This window comes from Trichosurus vulpecula, chromosome 2 (genome assembly GCF_011100635.1).
Source record: "Trichosurus vulpecula isolate mTriVul1 chromosome 2, mTriVul1.pri, whole genome shotgun sequence".
In the NCBI taxonomy this organism is placed as follows: Eukaryota; Metazoa; Chordata; class Mammalia; order Diprotodontia; family Phalangeridae; genus Trichosurus; species Trichosurus vulpecula.
Window position 1 is genome coordinate 366,716,396 of NC_050574.1, and position 16,507 is coordinate 366,732,902.

At 35.1% G+C, this 16,507-nt stretch overlaps 1 protein-coding gene across 2 annotated transcripts in view; it reads right to left on the reverse strand.

Moving 5' to 3' along the window:
- Positions 1 to 3,762: 3,762 nt before the first annotated feature.
- The window catches only part of PAXBP1 (PAX3 and PAX7 binding protein 1), a 41,991-nt gene continuing 29,246 nt past the window's right edge, over positions 3,763 to 16,507 (reverse strand). For both annotated transcript variants that reach the window (XM_036744765.1, XM_036744764.1), the window contains exons 11-18: positions 13,143 to 13,342; positions 12,044 to 12,188; positions 10,631 to 10,752; positions 10,279 to 10,355; positions 9,839 to 9,905; positions 7,803 to 7,949; positions 6,725 to 6,879; positions 3,763 to 5,427 (exon numbers count right to left, since the gene is read on the reverse strand). In XM_036744765.1, the coding sequence (XP_036600660.1) occupies positions 5,310 to 5,427; positions 6,725 to 6,879; positions 7,803 to 7,949; positions 9,839 to 9,905; positions 10,279 to 10,355; positions 10,631 to 10,752; positions 12,044 to 12,188; positions 13,143 to 13,342 (1,031 nt within the window). In that variant the 3' untranslated portion in view covers positions 3,763 to 5,309. The remainder of the gene's footprint in view (positions 5,428 to 6,724; positions 6,880 to 7,802; positions 7,950 to 9,838; positions 9,906 to 10,278; positions 10,356 to 10,630; positions 10,753 to 12,043; positions 12,189 to 13,142; positions 13,343 to 16,507) is intronic.

The window sequence follows — 16,507 nt, forward strand, 5'->3', positions numbered from 1 at the left end:
ATCTTGCAGCCTGATGAACTTTTCCTTAATTATGCTGATTTCCCTTCAGATACAATCTGTCAGCCTGTCAAAACGATAAAACTTCCCAGAGTTTGTGATATGCTAGAATAGCTTTTAAGATTGTAAGTTCTTGAGAACCAAGAGTGACTACCAAAACATGACTTGGCATCAGATGGTGACTTTATTGAATGCCAAGTGCTTTCTAAACAACAAAAATGTTCCAGAAATGTCTTTAGTTATCATTCAGTGCAAAAGAGAGGAGAAATAAAGCTTTGAGAGATATAAGGGGGGGGGGGGGGGCGGCGGGGGGCGGGGCAGTACCAGCTATGACCAGAGGTCCTAGGAAGGCTTCTTGCGGCAGTGACATCTGAGGGAGCTTTGAAAGCATGGCAAGTTTTTTTTATTAACATGAACATTTCAATGTACACAGAAAAAGTGTATGGTATATAAAACAGTGCATTTCTTTTATATAGTTTTTTTTAAGGGCATATTAAAGCCTCAAAGCCAAAAAAAGCTACTTCAGGTCCCACTTATGGCACATATTGTCTGTGGTCCTGGGCAAGTAACTTTACCTCTCAATGCCCTCCTTAAAAGCAACTCTTAAGATTTAAAGGTGCAGTAGTCTCAACCTGTATTTTTCTCACCTGAGTCACAGGTTCAATTTCTATTCATCAAATTTACCATGATAGTAAGAAATGTGCCCTGCTTTTCTGTGCCTCTCTTCCGCTTGCTTATATGTAATGTTTAATTTCTTTTTCCATCACCACTACCCATGAAATCTCCTGTCCCAACATGCCTCTCCCAGTCACATAGACAAGCAAGACAAATTCAGATTAGTCCATCTGAAAATAACTGTCTCATCTGCCCCCCAAATCTGTCCCCTTTCTAAAGAATGGGAAGCATGCTTCATCAGTCTTCTGAAGGCACGATTGGTTATGAGAGTTCTTGAGTCTTTCAAAGGTTGGGTTCCTTTCCATTATAGAAGCCATTGCATAGACTGCTCCTCTAGTTCTGCTCTTTTCTCTCTGCATCAGTTCATAGAGGTCTTCCCAGGTTTCTCTGAATCGGTCATTCATCATTTCTTGACAGAATATACATTCCATTTTTGTAATTTTAGTCACTACTCAGTTCTTTGTGACCACAAAAAGGACTGCTATGTTTTTCTATGTAATGGTCTTTTCTATTTAGCAATTGTTGTTAGATATAAAATATGTATATAAAGTGTTTTGTAAAGCCCAAGCCCTATATAATTTGAGCAATTGCTCACATGTACATAGTAGGTTGTTTGCAAAGCACTTTACATATTAGCTCATTTTATCTTCACAACTTTGTGAAGTGCCATCATTACCCCCCATTTGATAGGTGAGGAAACTGATGCAGAGTTATTAAGTGACTAGCCTAGTGTCTGAGGCAGGACTTCGACTTGGGTCTTGCTGATTCCAAGTCCAACACTTTATTCACCTACCCTATTCTCATTAGAGGAGATTCTTGGTCAGATGCAAGTTGCACTCCCTAATTTCTGAGGTACCTTCCAATTCTGACATTCTCTCAATGGGTAGCCACCATGGTGGGGGCTAGGAGGAAGAGGGAGATTATCTATATTGTCGCTGGTATCTAACCTGGCTCAAATATGAGAACATTATTAGTTTTAAGAGTAGAAAAATAGGACAGGGGATTCAGTTATCTAGAAATCTCACACATGGTATGTCTGGTCAATATAACCTGGGAATGACCTTAGGGGATGGGAGATGCTGATGCTGTAAAGTTCTTACTCCAGGAAATTTTCTCTCCTACCTTTGGATGCTTTAAACTTCATTTACAGGAGCTAAAGTTTCTCAACCTAGTCCAATTTCTTCCAAAAATCAGGTTGGGAGTTTTTCCAAGTCACAAAAATAAGCATTTGCCCAAGGTCTAGAAGAAATTAAGGTGGGTTTTTCAATGTATGGTTTGAGTTTGTTGATCACTACTCCTCTATCTTCTTTCTCTTGTATAATGTTCCCTATCTTCTCTCCTGTTTCTTCTACGTATTCAAATTAGTATTTTTGTTTTCCCTACTGCACGCAGCCCATTGCCTTGCATGGACAGCCAATAAATGTTTAAGAACTTTAATAATTGTAAAGCATTAGAAGAAAATGAATCGAGATAGGCTTGCAATTGTGAATTCTGTAGACCTTTTGTTAAATTGCATAGAAGGAAAAGAACCATGATCTAAGAGAATGAGGTAACATAAAAGGATTCTAAAATTCAGTAATGTCACAACAGCAAGTCATGTGACCCGTCTAAAGACACTGTCTAGACAGCATCAAAATGTATCAAATGTGATCAAATCATCTTTACGATGACAGGGAAACCTGGTTCTGTTTCTTTGCCAATCATAACAAAGGGAAAAGCACAATGCTTCTAAAAATGATCATAACTTTATTGGTAGATGTTATTGATGCTAAAACTCATTTTAGGGACTCTCATTATGCACATATTTCTTAACACATGTGGCAATATCTATGAAGAATCCAATGGTATAAAAATAGCTTTAAAGTCTGGCACCTTCACATACGTGATTCAGAAGTTGTTTTAAAAGTACTTTGCTACATTTAGGATTCAGTTACTTTTGCTCCTAAGTACTGTGAAAATGTTTAATATACTAAGTTATAATTCACTTTAAAATACAGTATACTATCTCCTTTTCTTAGTGATAAACTTAAATATCCTATGTGTTATTCCTGAAAGTTGATATGCACTGCACTTAAATGCAGCACATTCTAGTCTGAAAGACCTGCGTTTGCATCCTGCCTCAAGGATGAATCCTAATTTTGTGACCCTGGTCTTGGTAAGATGAGGAAGTTGGACTTGATAACCATTAAGGTCTATTCCAGCTCTAAATCTTCGATCCTACGATTACCCAAAACAACCTTTGCTTTCTGGGTAATTCCAAAGTTTAACACCCTAACTTTTGAGACTGAATTATGTTTCATTTAGTGAAAAGACTTCTTAATAAAATCAAACAATTTCATTTAAATTTGTAAAGCTAAAACCAAATGTTTGTGAAAATTGGAGCTCAAGGGTCTTTTGGAAAAGGATTAAGAACTAGGAATGAGGAATTAGGTTAAATCAGTCAATGAACAGTAATTTACTGGCAGTGCCACAGCGATGTGCCAGGCACTATTACATTACTAAAACATTCATGCCTCAGTGTACCTATCTTACTAAGGGCCCTTCACGATGGTGTGGAGGTATTCTGCAGGTACTAGTCAGGCTAGAGAGGTTTTCAGTACAGGTTTAGGGATGTACTGTTGTCTGAGGACCAAGCCTATCTCTGCTTAAGGTTCCTTATAAAACCAAGCTGGCTGCAGAGAGATGAATTTTTCAAATCATAGGATTCTCAGAGACCACCTACCAAGTAACAGAAAAGTGGTAGTCTGTGTTGGTGGAGGAAGTACTAACACCAATTAAATTACTTACCGTTGAAAGTTCCTGTTTTTAAAATGGGAATCAGTCAGAGGGCTGTTGCAAGGAAAATGTGATAAAAGATGTGAACATATTACAGAACACAACATAACTATAACTTTGCTATATTGATGTTACTTAGAGACTTTCAGCATGAGCAGTTGATGTCACATTATAATGAAGTCCTTATTCTATTAATGAAACCCCTTTGGATAAGAAAAAAGACAAAACTACTTCATACTGCTAAAATAATATTATGGGGGTTTCTGTTTTTCCCAACTGCTAAAGCCAAAGTAACTGGATGGATTGCACAAAAAGAAAAGTCTCAATGACAATTTATTGAAAGGATTCTTAAAAGCAGATATGGGGAAATGGGAATCGAATGGGATCATAAAAACATTCTCTTTAGGTTCCAATTGGTGTGCATGTCATCCATACTAAACATGTTAACATACCCATTTACGCTACACAAGCTGTAAAGAAGTGCTTTGTTCTCATGTTTGTAGGTCAACAAATAGGTACAAAAAGCTCCATAAGCTGTATATGGAGAGATAGGCATGTTTCCTACAAAAGCCTTCAGAATTCATGTTAGAATTCACTGAGCAAGTGCTCAGCACTGTGCTTGCTGATACTGTCATTTGTCCAGTGTTCTGTCTGGAAATATTATATTCTTACCAAATCAGCGTCATAAATTCTAACCAAAGTAGCCACCAGCAACATACATTAAAAGGGAAGTTTAAAAATTATTATTTGGCTAAATATTAATTTTATGTCTGATTATATAAACTAATATTCCTCAATCTTAAAAAAAGTTTTTCTTGAAAATCACAGAATAAGTAAGTGTAAACTTTGAAACAAAATCTCTGAATATTTACAATGTGGTATAAATATTAAAGAAGATCATGGGATATTAAATTGCCTTAGTGGGGTAGTCATCTACAAATTTTATATATCCACTTACCAGAAATGTACGTTATGTATTTATTGCATATATCTCTCACATATGTGGGATTTTGATTTGAACAATAAACTGCTGCTATTTAAATGTATATGTACTTGAGCTGGTCAGAATGGAACCATGAATGAGGCAGTCAGATCGTACAGTTAAATAGTGGGTTTTTTGTGGTTTTTAAAGTTCAATTTACATATTCCAACTGTAAACTACTCTATAACATTTACTAGTGTTCCCTTTAAACCCACATTTAACTACAGAGAAAAATCTTGTATTAACTCAATGACAAGTTCCACAGTTCAACCAGTTCAGTTTCAAGGGAATACTGTCATTGTCCTGTTTTAAACTGAAGGATGTTTTAACATTTAATTATGTGACTCTTATACCAAGCCCTTTTTTGCAATAATGCAGTAATTTCCTAAGACAATTTGCTACTGAAGAGTTTTCTGCTATCAAAAGGCTTACTTAGTAGAAAAATGCCAAAAATTTCCAGTGTGAAAGTAACTCCCAGGTGGTATAAAGAGATGTATAATTACACAATTTACACCAGACACATGCACATCCAGACCCACACCTAGACACACACATGCACGCAAGTGCATGAGCGCACACACACACACACAGACACACACACCAGAGGACAATGAACTGAATAGGTGGCTAATATAAATGTGATTACAAAATGTTTCTTTAAGAGAGGTATGGTGGGCAATAAGGAAAACACTCTTGTATTCCTACATGTAATCGTTCTGGGCTCCTCATCCTGTGTTTAAGGTTGCAGTACTATATATAATAATGCTCTTTTAAAACAAGAATCAATACTTTACAGTTTAAGAAACTTTACATATATACAAAAATTGTACATCAGGAATGGATTTTTAAAGCTCATATTAGGTTTTTCAGTATGAAAGTTCTATTTTCCTTCAATTATAGTCTTTAATTCTTTCATATTGTGGTCATTTGCAACGGTCATAGCATGATCCAGAGCTCGAACACTTGCAAGAAGTTTTACTATCTGCTTTATGTTTTCCCTACAAAAGAAAAACATGGTAAGTAACAAAGCAGTATTTGATTAGTTAATTTTCACAAATAAACTTATGGACAAACATTTTGATTACATACTCAATTTAAAAATTCATCAATTAATATATCGTTGTATAACATATAATATATTGTTAAGCAAAAAGCTTATGTAAAAAGCTTACAACATTCTACACGTATTGGTTTGATATAGTCTGTACTTTTTCCCCAAATGAAAACTGTATGAAACTTGACTGCATACTATAATCAATTATCGTTTGTTTTTCCTGTTTAGAAATCCATAGTGAGACAGGATGAAGTTCTTTTCTTTGCAAACATGGGATAATTACTGAGTAAACTGGTCTCAAAAATCATGACAGGTGATCCCTGTTGATTTGGGTAAATAAAAATAAAATGAAAATGAAAAATAAAAACTAAGTGTATTTATTCTGGGAAAAGAGTTCACAATTACTCAAAGTATTTCTAGGGAACTTAATCCAACTTACCTCTGCAAATGGGATTTGTGTTCAAATATCAAACTTTCTATAAATGCTATTGTTAATATGTAAGTACCAGCCTAGTCAAAATTGGGACCATGAATAGTGCCCCACCAAGTAAATAAGCTGCCCAGAAAAGATCCTTAGGATCTCTCCTTTCCACCCCAAGTGACTTCTGGGTAGCCACAGCTTCTTCTCTACCACTGTACCCTAACAAAATCTGGCCTTAATGTTTTGCTTCATGTTTTTTAAATTTTATCTTGAAAACAGATGGAATGAAATGGACGTTATTTTAAAACACAATTCATGTACATATATGTTTACATATAAATTATGTAATGTGTGTATACAATTCATTAGAATTTCAATTTGATTAGCAGAATTAATACCAAATTTCTCTCTCTCTCTCTCTCTCTGAAGAGCAGGAGATGCAATACTAAGATTTCACTAGTATAGGCAACTTCCAGTGTAGAAACGCCCTCAACTGATGTTACCACTGAGAAATTTGTTTGTCCATGGTCACACACCTAGGACAAGAATTCAGGTTTTCCAAACTTCAAGGCCAATCTTTTATCCGCTATGCCATGGGGTGGAGGGGTGTGTGTGTGGGGTGTGTGTGTGTGTGTGTGTGTGTGTGTGTGTGTGTGTGTGTCTACATACGCATGCAATGTGTGTGTGTGTGTGTGTCTACATACACATGCAATAATTCAAAACCAAAAAGTAGATATCTTTCAACTTTAAAATATCTAATTAAATACTATTTGATAAAATGATCCCCACTTCACTTCATCAATTGATTACAAATAATTACCTTGCATTTCTTTTTTCTACATCAGAACATCCAATGCTGTTTCTATATATAGTATCTGCCAGGTGAACAAGGTATCTACAAAAGTTTTCTAGCTGGCATATAGTCCTTTCTCCTTTCAGATTTACAAACCACTGTTTGGGGAAACAGTTGATTACCTGCAGGGTAGAAAAAAAGTGGTGAGCAGGGTTACGTAATAATTGCCCAACTAGAAATCCTGTTATATAGTTCTAGATAAAGATGCTTATTTTAAAGGGATGATGCTTAAAAAAAAATTGAAAAAAAAAAAAGATTAATTCATTTAGTCAAAATCACACAATTAAATTAGAGGTATACTCTAATGTTTGGAATTCAAATGTGTTGAGCTTCCAAACCTCAGCTAAGTCAACAATGAACATTTTAATGCAGGTATGGTTATATTATGTTTTTAATGATCACACTCTGTAGATCATGGATAACAAATTGATAAGTAGAACCGAAATGAAAAGACCATAATACTTCTTAGACGGGTGTCACAAAAAGAATCAGAACTGATGAAACTGTCCCAGCAAGAAAATACTACTAAAATAAGGACAAAGCTGCTCCATAGCATATTTCAATATCAACTGCACCATCATCAGAAAACAGGATTAAAATATTTTCCCTTGAAGAGTTTGGAACACACAAATGAAATTACGTATCTAAGAAAATATTAAGAAAACCAATTTATTTTGTGATCATTTAACCATATTTAGTTAGTTTAAATGGTTGTTTAACAAAGTGGTTGTTAAAAACATTTTTTGTCTAGCACATTGTAGTTAGGTATTTAATAAATGGTTTTTTACTATTTAAAAGACAAATATTCAAAAAATAAAACAGTACCTTAATTACCACAAAAGTTTATTTAGAAATAATGTGGTACAGAGGATGCTATGGGGGATTTGTACTAGTTGTCTAGCTAAGTTAATTTCCAATCCTACTTTTTTATGTCTTCTACTAGTTGTTGTAGAGGACCTTATAAAATACTCAAAGGGTTCAGACAAAATTTTTTAAAAATTTGAAATAAATTAAAATAAAATACTAAATATCTTAGTTAACTTACATGTTGGGCTTTTTTGATGCTGTCATCCCCATATTCTGAATTCTGAAAAGCCATAAGGATGTATCTATTTAGCAAACCATCTATGGATAATTCTTGAAGAGTTTTGTTTGAAAAAATGCCATACCACTGGAGAAAGTTTCCTAATAGCTGAGGAGAAAACCAAATTGCAGAACTCAGGTAATATAAGAAGTAAGGTTGAAAACTTACCTCTAAAATGCTGGTGTTGAGCAAAACCCTTTTAGAATTACATTACATCAAGAACGCATGAGTATATTTCACTAGGGGATATGATTTAACCCAAAGTACAGAGGCCCTCAAGAGGCAGTTTTTGAAGTCTTTCCTGAATTTGAGCTATGCTACCATTGAGTAGAGAACCCTAGTTCCCACTCGCATGCCACTCTGAAGCAATGAAGAACTTTAGTGGGAACAGTTCAATAAAAACTTTTTTTTTTAAAAAGAATTGTAGAGAATTGAAATAAATTGATATATCTTTGGATGGTAACTCACTGATGCTTTACTTATAAAATAGGTATATTCAGTACAATTTTAGTACTGCTTTAATATGGAAAACCCTCTTACCTACATATGAATTAGTAACACTGATTATAAATTCCTCTTATACAAAGTTTCCAATTTCAGTGTGAAAAACTCCAAATAGGGATTCTGTCAGGGTTTATAAATATAAAATGAAAAGTAGTTAATTCTGAAAAGTCTCAATTATAAAATTTCTTTGAACAAATTCTTGTTGAATTGAATGTGAGTTTAACCTCTATAGGCCTCAGTTTTTTAAACTCAAAACATTTTACAAATTTATAGCCAACAACATACAAATGGCTAATTCTCCCCACCAACATACACATATGGAGCTAGTTGCTGTTGCTCATGAAAATACACTGAAAAAACTTGGAGCTGTTAGAGAATGTTCAGCTTCAATGGCTGAAAAAAAGATACCAAGTGCTATATATATGTCATTATAACTGATTTTCACAAACAGCCCTAAGTTACAACTCCTATTACCATTATCACCCTCCTTTTTACAGATGAGTAGAGCAAAGATTTATACCCAAGTCTCTACTGATGCTGACCACTAGGTGGTGCAGTGGATACAGTACCAGGCCTAAACTCATCTTCCTGAATTCAAATCTGTGTTCAGATACTTCCTAGCTCTGTGACCCTGGGTAAGTCATTTAACTGTTTGCCTCAGTTTTCTCAGGCGTAAAATGAGCTAGAGAAGGAAATGGCAAACCACTTCAATAGCTTTGCCAAGAAAACCCCAAAAAGACTCATGAAGAGTCAAACATGACTGAAAACAGAAAAACAACTCTCTTGACTCCAAGTTCAGAACTCTTATAAAGAAACTATGCTGCTTCTCATGATTTAAAAAACTGCAACAGCTTAGGCCTCTGATTCCAGAGTCAAACTCTCATGGAAGACTCCTGCCCATTCAGTAGCCCCTCTCTCTGTCAACAAATCATACCCAAAATACCTCACTTCACTCTGGGAAGATTAAGAGGCAATTAACAGTCACTTATATTTGTATGAGTATGTTCAATAAAAATAGTTCTCCTCACAACCTATTCTCTAAAGTCTATGATCAGCTACAATGAGGTAACAGAAAGGAGAAAGAAGGTTAAGTAGTTCTGAAACATGAAACACATTAGGAATAATGTAGAAATGATGGGTAACAATTATATCAGATACTTAGAGATTGAAGTGATATGGAAAAAGGATTGTGGTGGGCTACTAAAAAATTTTTAAAAATTTTTGAGGGGCACCTATATGTCTAGGAAAAAGTAAAAAAAAAAATAGTTCAGTCACCCTAGAGTTTATAAATAGACTTTTCTGGGTTAGCCAAGAAATCTAACCACCACTGTTTTTCTTGGAAAAGTTTTTGAGTTTTAAATAACAAAACTACAAATAAGCCTGTTTCAAATGGAAGCTTTCCTGTTTATAAATATCTAATTATTTATGTTAGAGGTCATTTTCTTAAATAATAAAATTATTTCAGAAATCCCTAGAATGTCACGGTCGCTTACCTTAACTGAAGACCAGAACTGTCGCTGGAAAAACAAATAAGGGCCAGAGTTTTTATTTTCCAAGATACTATACACAAAAGGGAGAGAAAAACATTAATTATTTTATTCTACAAGCCAGATGATATAAACATTCATTAATAACTATAGATAACACAAGAAAACAGGCACAAAAGGATTAAAAGGCAGCAAATAGTTTTCAATTAATTGTATTCTTCAGGAAAGTTATTTGACATTTAAGGGATAAAACAATACACTTTAATTTATTTGGCAGATACTGATGGAAGATTAATGATTATTACCTATTTGTAAGTTAAGAATTTGACCACCACACTATCAAACAGTCTCTTTGGGCTGCTGAAACTCATTAAATTAGTAAAGTCAAATGACAACTATATTAAAATAGCGAAGTAGCAGGAAACAAATGAGTAAGTTTTACTTACTTTTTGGGATACAAGGGCATGAATACATCATCATCTAAAGTTCTTCTCATTCTTAGTAAGAGTGCCTTTAAATATAGCTGAAAATGTTAAAAAAAAAAACAAACTTGATGGCCATTTAAAAATTATAATCTTTGGGTTTGTTAAATTGTGACAACTTATAAGAAATCACATTTTTCAATGTCTGAACTATGTTGCAATAGTTTAAACTGATAAAAATTGCTAAGTGCTACTTTTAAAGAAAGTGATCTTTCATAGAAGTATAATGTGTAACACACTCATTCATATTTTCAAAGGGGAAAATTAAAAGCCATCTAAACATAATGCTTCTCAACAAGCAATAAAAATAAATTACCTGTGTGTTTTTATTTTCTGCATTTACCACTGAAGGATATCCACTTGTCAATTTCAGTGTAATCCCAACCATTCTAGACGTCTGTGTTGTAGAGAAGGGATCCCATGTATTTTCAGCGATTCCTATTTGGGTAAGAATAAGTCTTACTGGATACAGAGATAAAGGCAAAAACTATATACAAAATTAAAATATAAAAACATGTAAGAAGTAGCAAGACAAAACAAAACTACTCAGTAAGTTTTAACAACCAGGAATCCTTGCTTACAAATATTCTTTACATTCTATGGCTTCTGTCAACTCACTTTTCCAGCTGGTACAGCTGTAGGAACAACCTCTTCCCTTCCTTGTTGCCCCTGGAGATTTGCCTCCTCTTTCTCCTTGCTGCTGGCTTGTCCTGTCTCATCACATGAATCCACTCTACATACAAAGAAAATGCCCCTACTCTTTCTATCCCCAAAGATCATTAACCTCCTACTTTAATTAATCCAATCCTCAGTATACATCCCTTTGCTGCTACTGGGTAGAGAAGAGGTGTTTTGTTTTGTTCTTTTCTAAAGACTAGGACATCCCCATCCCCTGAACTAAAGCCCGTTTTTAAAAACTGTCATCAGATGGTAGTCTAGATATTCACTGGTACATTATTTGTGGTCCTCTTGCTTAAAGGATCACAAATGACTTTTATTTCCTCTCCCCTTGGAGTGGGCAGGATACCTTCCTATGATTAGGAAAAAGCTAACTATAGAACAAGATTATTAGTCATTTTGACTTGTTGACACTAGTAGAAAGCTGTTTTCTATCCCTTTTGTGAACCACAATTGAGGTTTCCCAGCTGGGTAAATGCGACACTTGTTAACACTTGAGAATGCCCAGGGTTTGCCTAACAAAGTGGAATTTTTCAAGAGAAGTCTGTTCCGCAGACCACAACACAGCATAAAGAAGCAAACTAAGGGGGTAGAAAGAGGAAGGCTGTAAACACTTAAAATTGCTTTGCATGGTTTCCTTTTGAGATCAATATTAAAAACTTTGACTTTTTATATTTAAGATAAATCATCAGAATAGAAATCTAAATAAATAAATAAAGACTAGGATAGCAGGAAGGTTGATCTGTCATCAGAATACCAAGTTTCTAGTTAGAACTTGGGGACCATTTTCTCAGAGTAACCAAGAGGAAAGCATAGTAGAATTGGCACTAATGTTCCATATTTTGGACTAAAGGATGGCTACCTAAGTACACCTACAATATTGTTTCATATGAGATTTTCCCAATGAGTTACAAACACAACTTGGGAATACCACTTATTCATAAACTGAGAACTGCTCCCACTTCCCCATGTGTGTACACACACACACAAACACACACACAACTATGAATATAGAGAAAATTTTACAAGCCATGATATCAATAAATTATACCTGTTAGTTTAGGAAGAATCACTTTTTCCACAATGGTAGGCAGTAATGCAACATCTACATCTTCCTTTTCTTGCTCTTGCTCTTCACAGCCATAAAATAGCAATGATTCAAACCACAGCATACTCTCAAAGTCACGACATTTTGCCTTCCATAAGAATTAAAAATGTTATTAGAATCAAATATTCAAATCATTCTGTGATATGTAGAGTAATATAACAAGAATTTCAGTACATAAAACACTTTACCAAGTTAACAATTTATCCTAATAGTAACTGAGCAACTTTTACTCTATTTGCACATAATTGCAGAAATTAGCAATGGATTAATAGTTTGAAAGATGAAAACAAAAACAAACATCTGGATTCTAGTTCTACTATTTAAAATAAATATTAAGTCTTGGACAAGTCATTTTAGTCTGTGTCTTAGTTTTCCTCCATTACAGAAGAGAATACTAATCCTACCTACCCCATAAGCATGTATGTTTGCCAAGAATCAAATGCATTACTCTACGTACAAATAGCCTTATGAGTACAAAACATTATAGAAATTACAGAAATGTAAGGTATCATATTTTATTAGGAGCAACTAAATATCAAGGCATATTTTCTGAATGTTTTGTAACTAAGAATACAAAGGCATCTATTGCCACTTCAACGTATTCCCAAATGATTTACCTATTACTGTTACCCTCAAAATACCAGGTTTTGATTAAGTATTAATCAAGAATGTAAGAATGAGATTATGTTATCTGTAATTTCTAAACTATTTCTAAGTATTTTTACCCTCAAGGTAGAGAGATAAGACTTGGTGTCTAACTTTCAGCATACTGGAATAGAAATGAAGACAATGACATACTCATAACCTAGCAATAAATGGGTGCACCGCTGAAAAACTGTAAAGCAATGGATCATTTATCATTTGAGGCCACACGATTAAAATAAGTGTCATCTTTAGCTTCTTCTCCCCAGAGCAGCATTGCATTTCATTCCAAGAGGGAACTAAATTATATATCGGGTAAAATTTTGAGCTCGTAAGTCAAAGATTAAATTTAATCAAACATACTATTTTATTACAAAAAATAATTTTTACATCTACCCACCTCCAGGGGAGTCCAAGTAAGAAGTTGCAGCCTTATTAGAGGATTGAATAACTTTGGCAAACAAAGGCCAATATAAGCATCCTTATAAGAAGTGAAATACTTAGAACGCCATGCTTCAAATTGTGATTTAATACAATCAATCGAATAGAAGCTCTCAAGGACATCTTCAAAAATCTTACTGGATTCTTTTGAGATACGATCTAGGAAAGAAACACCACTAGAGTTATTACTAAGTGTTTAAGTGTAAGAAATAAGTTAACATATTTTTCATTTTGTACTGGGACCCTGAAGGAAACTGATCAAGAATGAGACTTTTTCATCCACAAATAAAACATTTCTGAGAGGTAGTGTGTTAATAGTGGAAAAGACCCTTGGATTTAGCAACATTAAAAACCTGAGTTAAAATCTCATCTCTCACACTTAATATCTGTGTACCCATATGCAAGTCATTTAATCTCTGCCTCCGTTTCCTGATCTATAAAATAAGGGATAATACATGTAGTACCTGCCTCATCTGGCAAATCATGAGATACTTTATATGACATGATTTATAAACTTTTCAGTGCCATGTAAATTCTAACAGTCAATCTTTGCCATTATTTTAAGCATTATAATTTCTAGTCTTAGAATAAATTTAAATAAACATTCAAAAAGAAACTACTATGTACAAAGCAAGCAGCTAGGTGGCACAGTGGATAGAGCACTGGGCCTGGAGTCAGAAAGACTAATTTTCCTGAGTTCAAATACAGTCTCAGAAATTTACTAGCTATATGACCCTGGGCAAGTCACTTAATCCTACTTGCCTCAGTTTCCTCATCTGTAAAATGAGCTGGAGAAGAAAAATGACAAACCATTCCAATATCTTTGTAAAAAATAAAACAAAAACCAAAATGGGGTCACAAAGAGTCAGACATGAGTGAATGAAAACACGTGAAGCACTGTGCTAGGCATAGGAAATACAAGAGTTGGAAAAAGTGCCCTATGAAAATTAGGAGAAAACACTTCCCTTTGGGTTGATGAGGAAAGGGTTTACACAAAATATGCCACTTTAGCTAAGTCTTAAAGGAAAACATTTCGGGAAGACCAAAATGGGAAGAAAATTAATTCTAGGCATGGAGGAAGGAGCTGTGTCTCCCTCTAAACTTCTTTCTGTTGACTTCTGCGCATTCAAAAAGTTTTACTGATGCTTTTTCCTTTCTTCTCGTCTTTGAAGGCAGTAGTTGGATTAACTTAGCCTCTTACACCTCTACTTGCACCTCTTAGTATAGTCAAGGGAAAAAAAAATCTATATATTGGCCATGTCTAAAAACATATGACTCATGTTATACTTCTAGCCCACTGCCTCTCTGTCCAGAGGTGGTAAACATGTTTCATTCTAAGCTTTCTGGAGTCCTAGTTGGAAGTTATATTAATCACAGTTGTTTTTTACAACACCATAACTGTTGTATAAATTTTTCTCCCAGCTCTGGTTATTTTTCTCTGCATTAGTTTATAGTCTTCTCAGGTTTCTCTTAATTTGTTCCCTTGACAGCATTTCTTAGGACAAAATAACATTACACTTACACTTCGTATTACATAACTCTTTCAGTCATTCCAATTATTGATGGGAAATCCCTTGTAGTTTCTTTAGTATCACAAAAAGTGCTATATTGAATATTTTTATACATATGCCCCTTTCTCTGTTTCTTTGATCTCTTTGAATAAACCTTTGTGTGTACCCTGAGTAAAGCCTTGTAACAGAATACACATAGTCCAATGACGTTCTGGCCTCCCTCTATTCCTGGCAGCAGTGAGAACTAATGGTATGGGACACTGCATACAATGTCAGACTTGGTGAAGCCTGTGTTGTTAAGTTTGGATGAATTGTTTATTTCCTCTTTTTTTCTTTCTTTGAGGGATGACTGTGGGAATTAGAAAGGAAAAAGATTTAACAGGAGATTTAAGCAATATAAAAATAGAAGATACTATTTTTTAAAAAAAAAAAGAAAGAAGAACTGGAAAGGTAGGCTAGAAGCAGATCACAGAGTCTTAGAGGCTAGGTTAGTAGGCTTATATTTTCTCTGGAAACCAGGCTTCTGAGTGACATGATCAGATCAGACCTACACATTAGAAAAATCATTTTGAAAGCAAGCTGTGTAAAGGGAGAGATGATGAGACGTGAAACTAGAAGCATGGAGACCAGCCCAGAAAAGAGACAATAATATCTGAACTAAAGTGGTAGCCATGTGAGTGAAGGTAAAGATATGAAAATGTGGTGCAGGAAGCACTGAGTAAATCAAGTTTTGTGCCTGAGCAGATGATACTGCCAACAGCTAAAAGTGTTGGGATGCAGGGGAGGTTTGAAAGAAGATGAATACTAAATAAGTAATAGACCAACAAAGGAAACCCAAAAAGCACAGTCAGACAAGTAGAACAACAAAGAGATAAAAAGTAGAAATAAAGGAAGAGGACAAGTACTGAGAAAAGACCATCAACTTTAACAAATAAGAAGTCACTGGCAACTCTGGAGACTGTCATGTCTTTATCATGATAGACTGGGAAACCAGGCTACAAGGGAAAAAGAAATGAACAGGGATTGAGGCAGTGGGGATATTAAATCTAAAATTATCCTTTCAATGAATTTACTTTAAAAAAAAAGATATAAAATGAGAGGTTGTTGGAAAGCTAGGGTCAAGAGAAAAGTAGCAAAAGGGGGACATGGAGGGTGCCTATGCCAATATGGAAATGTGTAAGCCACTGAGCAGGGTAAATGCTGAGTATGGAAAAGCTTATCGACTAAATCAGCCACAAAGAAGGCGCTTAGTAAACACTGGATGAATGAATGAAACATAAGAATATCAGTGTGAAAGTTCCCCTTCTGACAGTGTCTCCCAGGTATAGTGACTTCAGCCAGTTGTAGCAGGGGACTGCTGGGCCTCATCCAATTCACGAGATCTACAGTGAATTGGGTTTAAGGCTCCGTTCAAAATTTACCTTCCTTTGGGCAGAACACCCTAAGGTAAGGGGAGGAGAGGAAAGAGGAGGGGAGGAGCTGATGTGCTCAACTGGAACTGGCCAGCTGGGTCCCCTTTCAGGCAGCTCAGACTACTCACAGACTTTGCACAGCCCTCCCTCACTTGAATTAAAGTCAATTGCAAATCATGTCATCATCTCTATTTTACCTGAGGGTGTTCCGCCCAAAGGAAGGTAAATTTGAACTGAGCCTTAAACCCGATTCACATGGATAGAACCACTTAATGGTTAATTTTGGGGCCCACCTGGCTCAGAATGAATGTAAATAGTAACTGTTTCTCTTTTGGCCAGCAACCCTGAAGATCTTTCCCTCTCAGTTTGATTATTTTTTTTTTTTGGATTAAAGGGGCCAT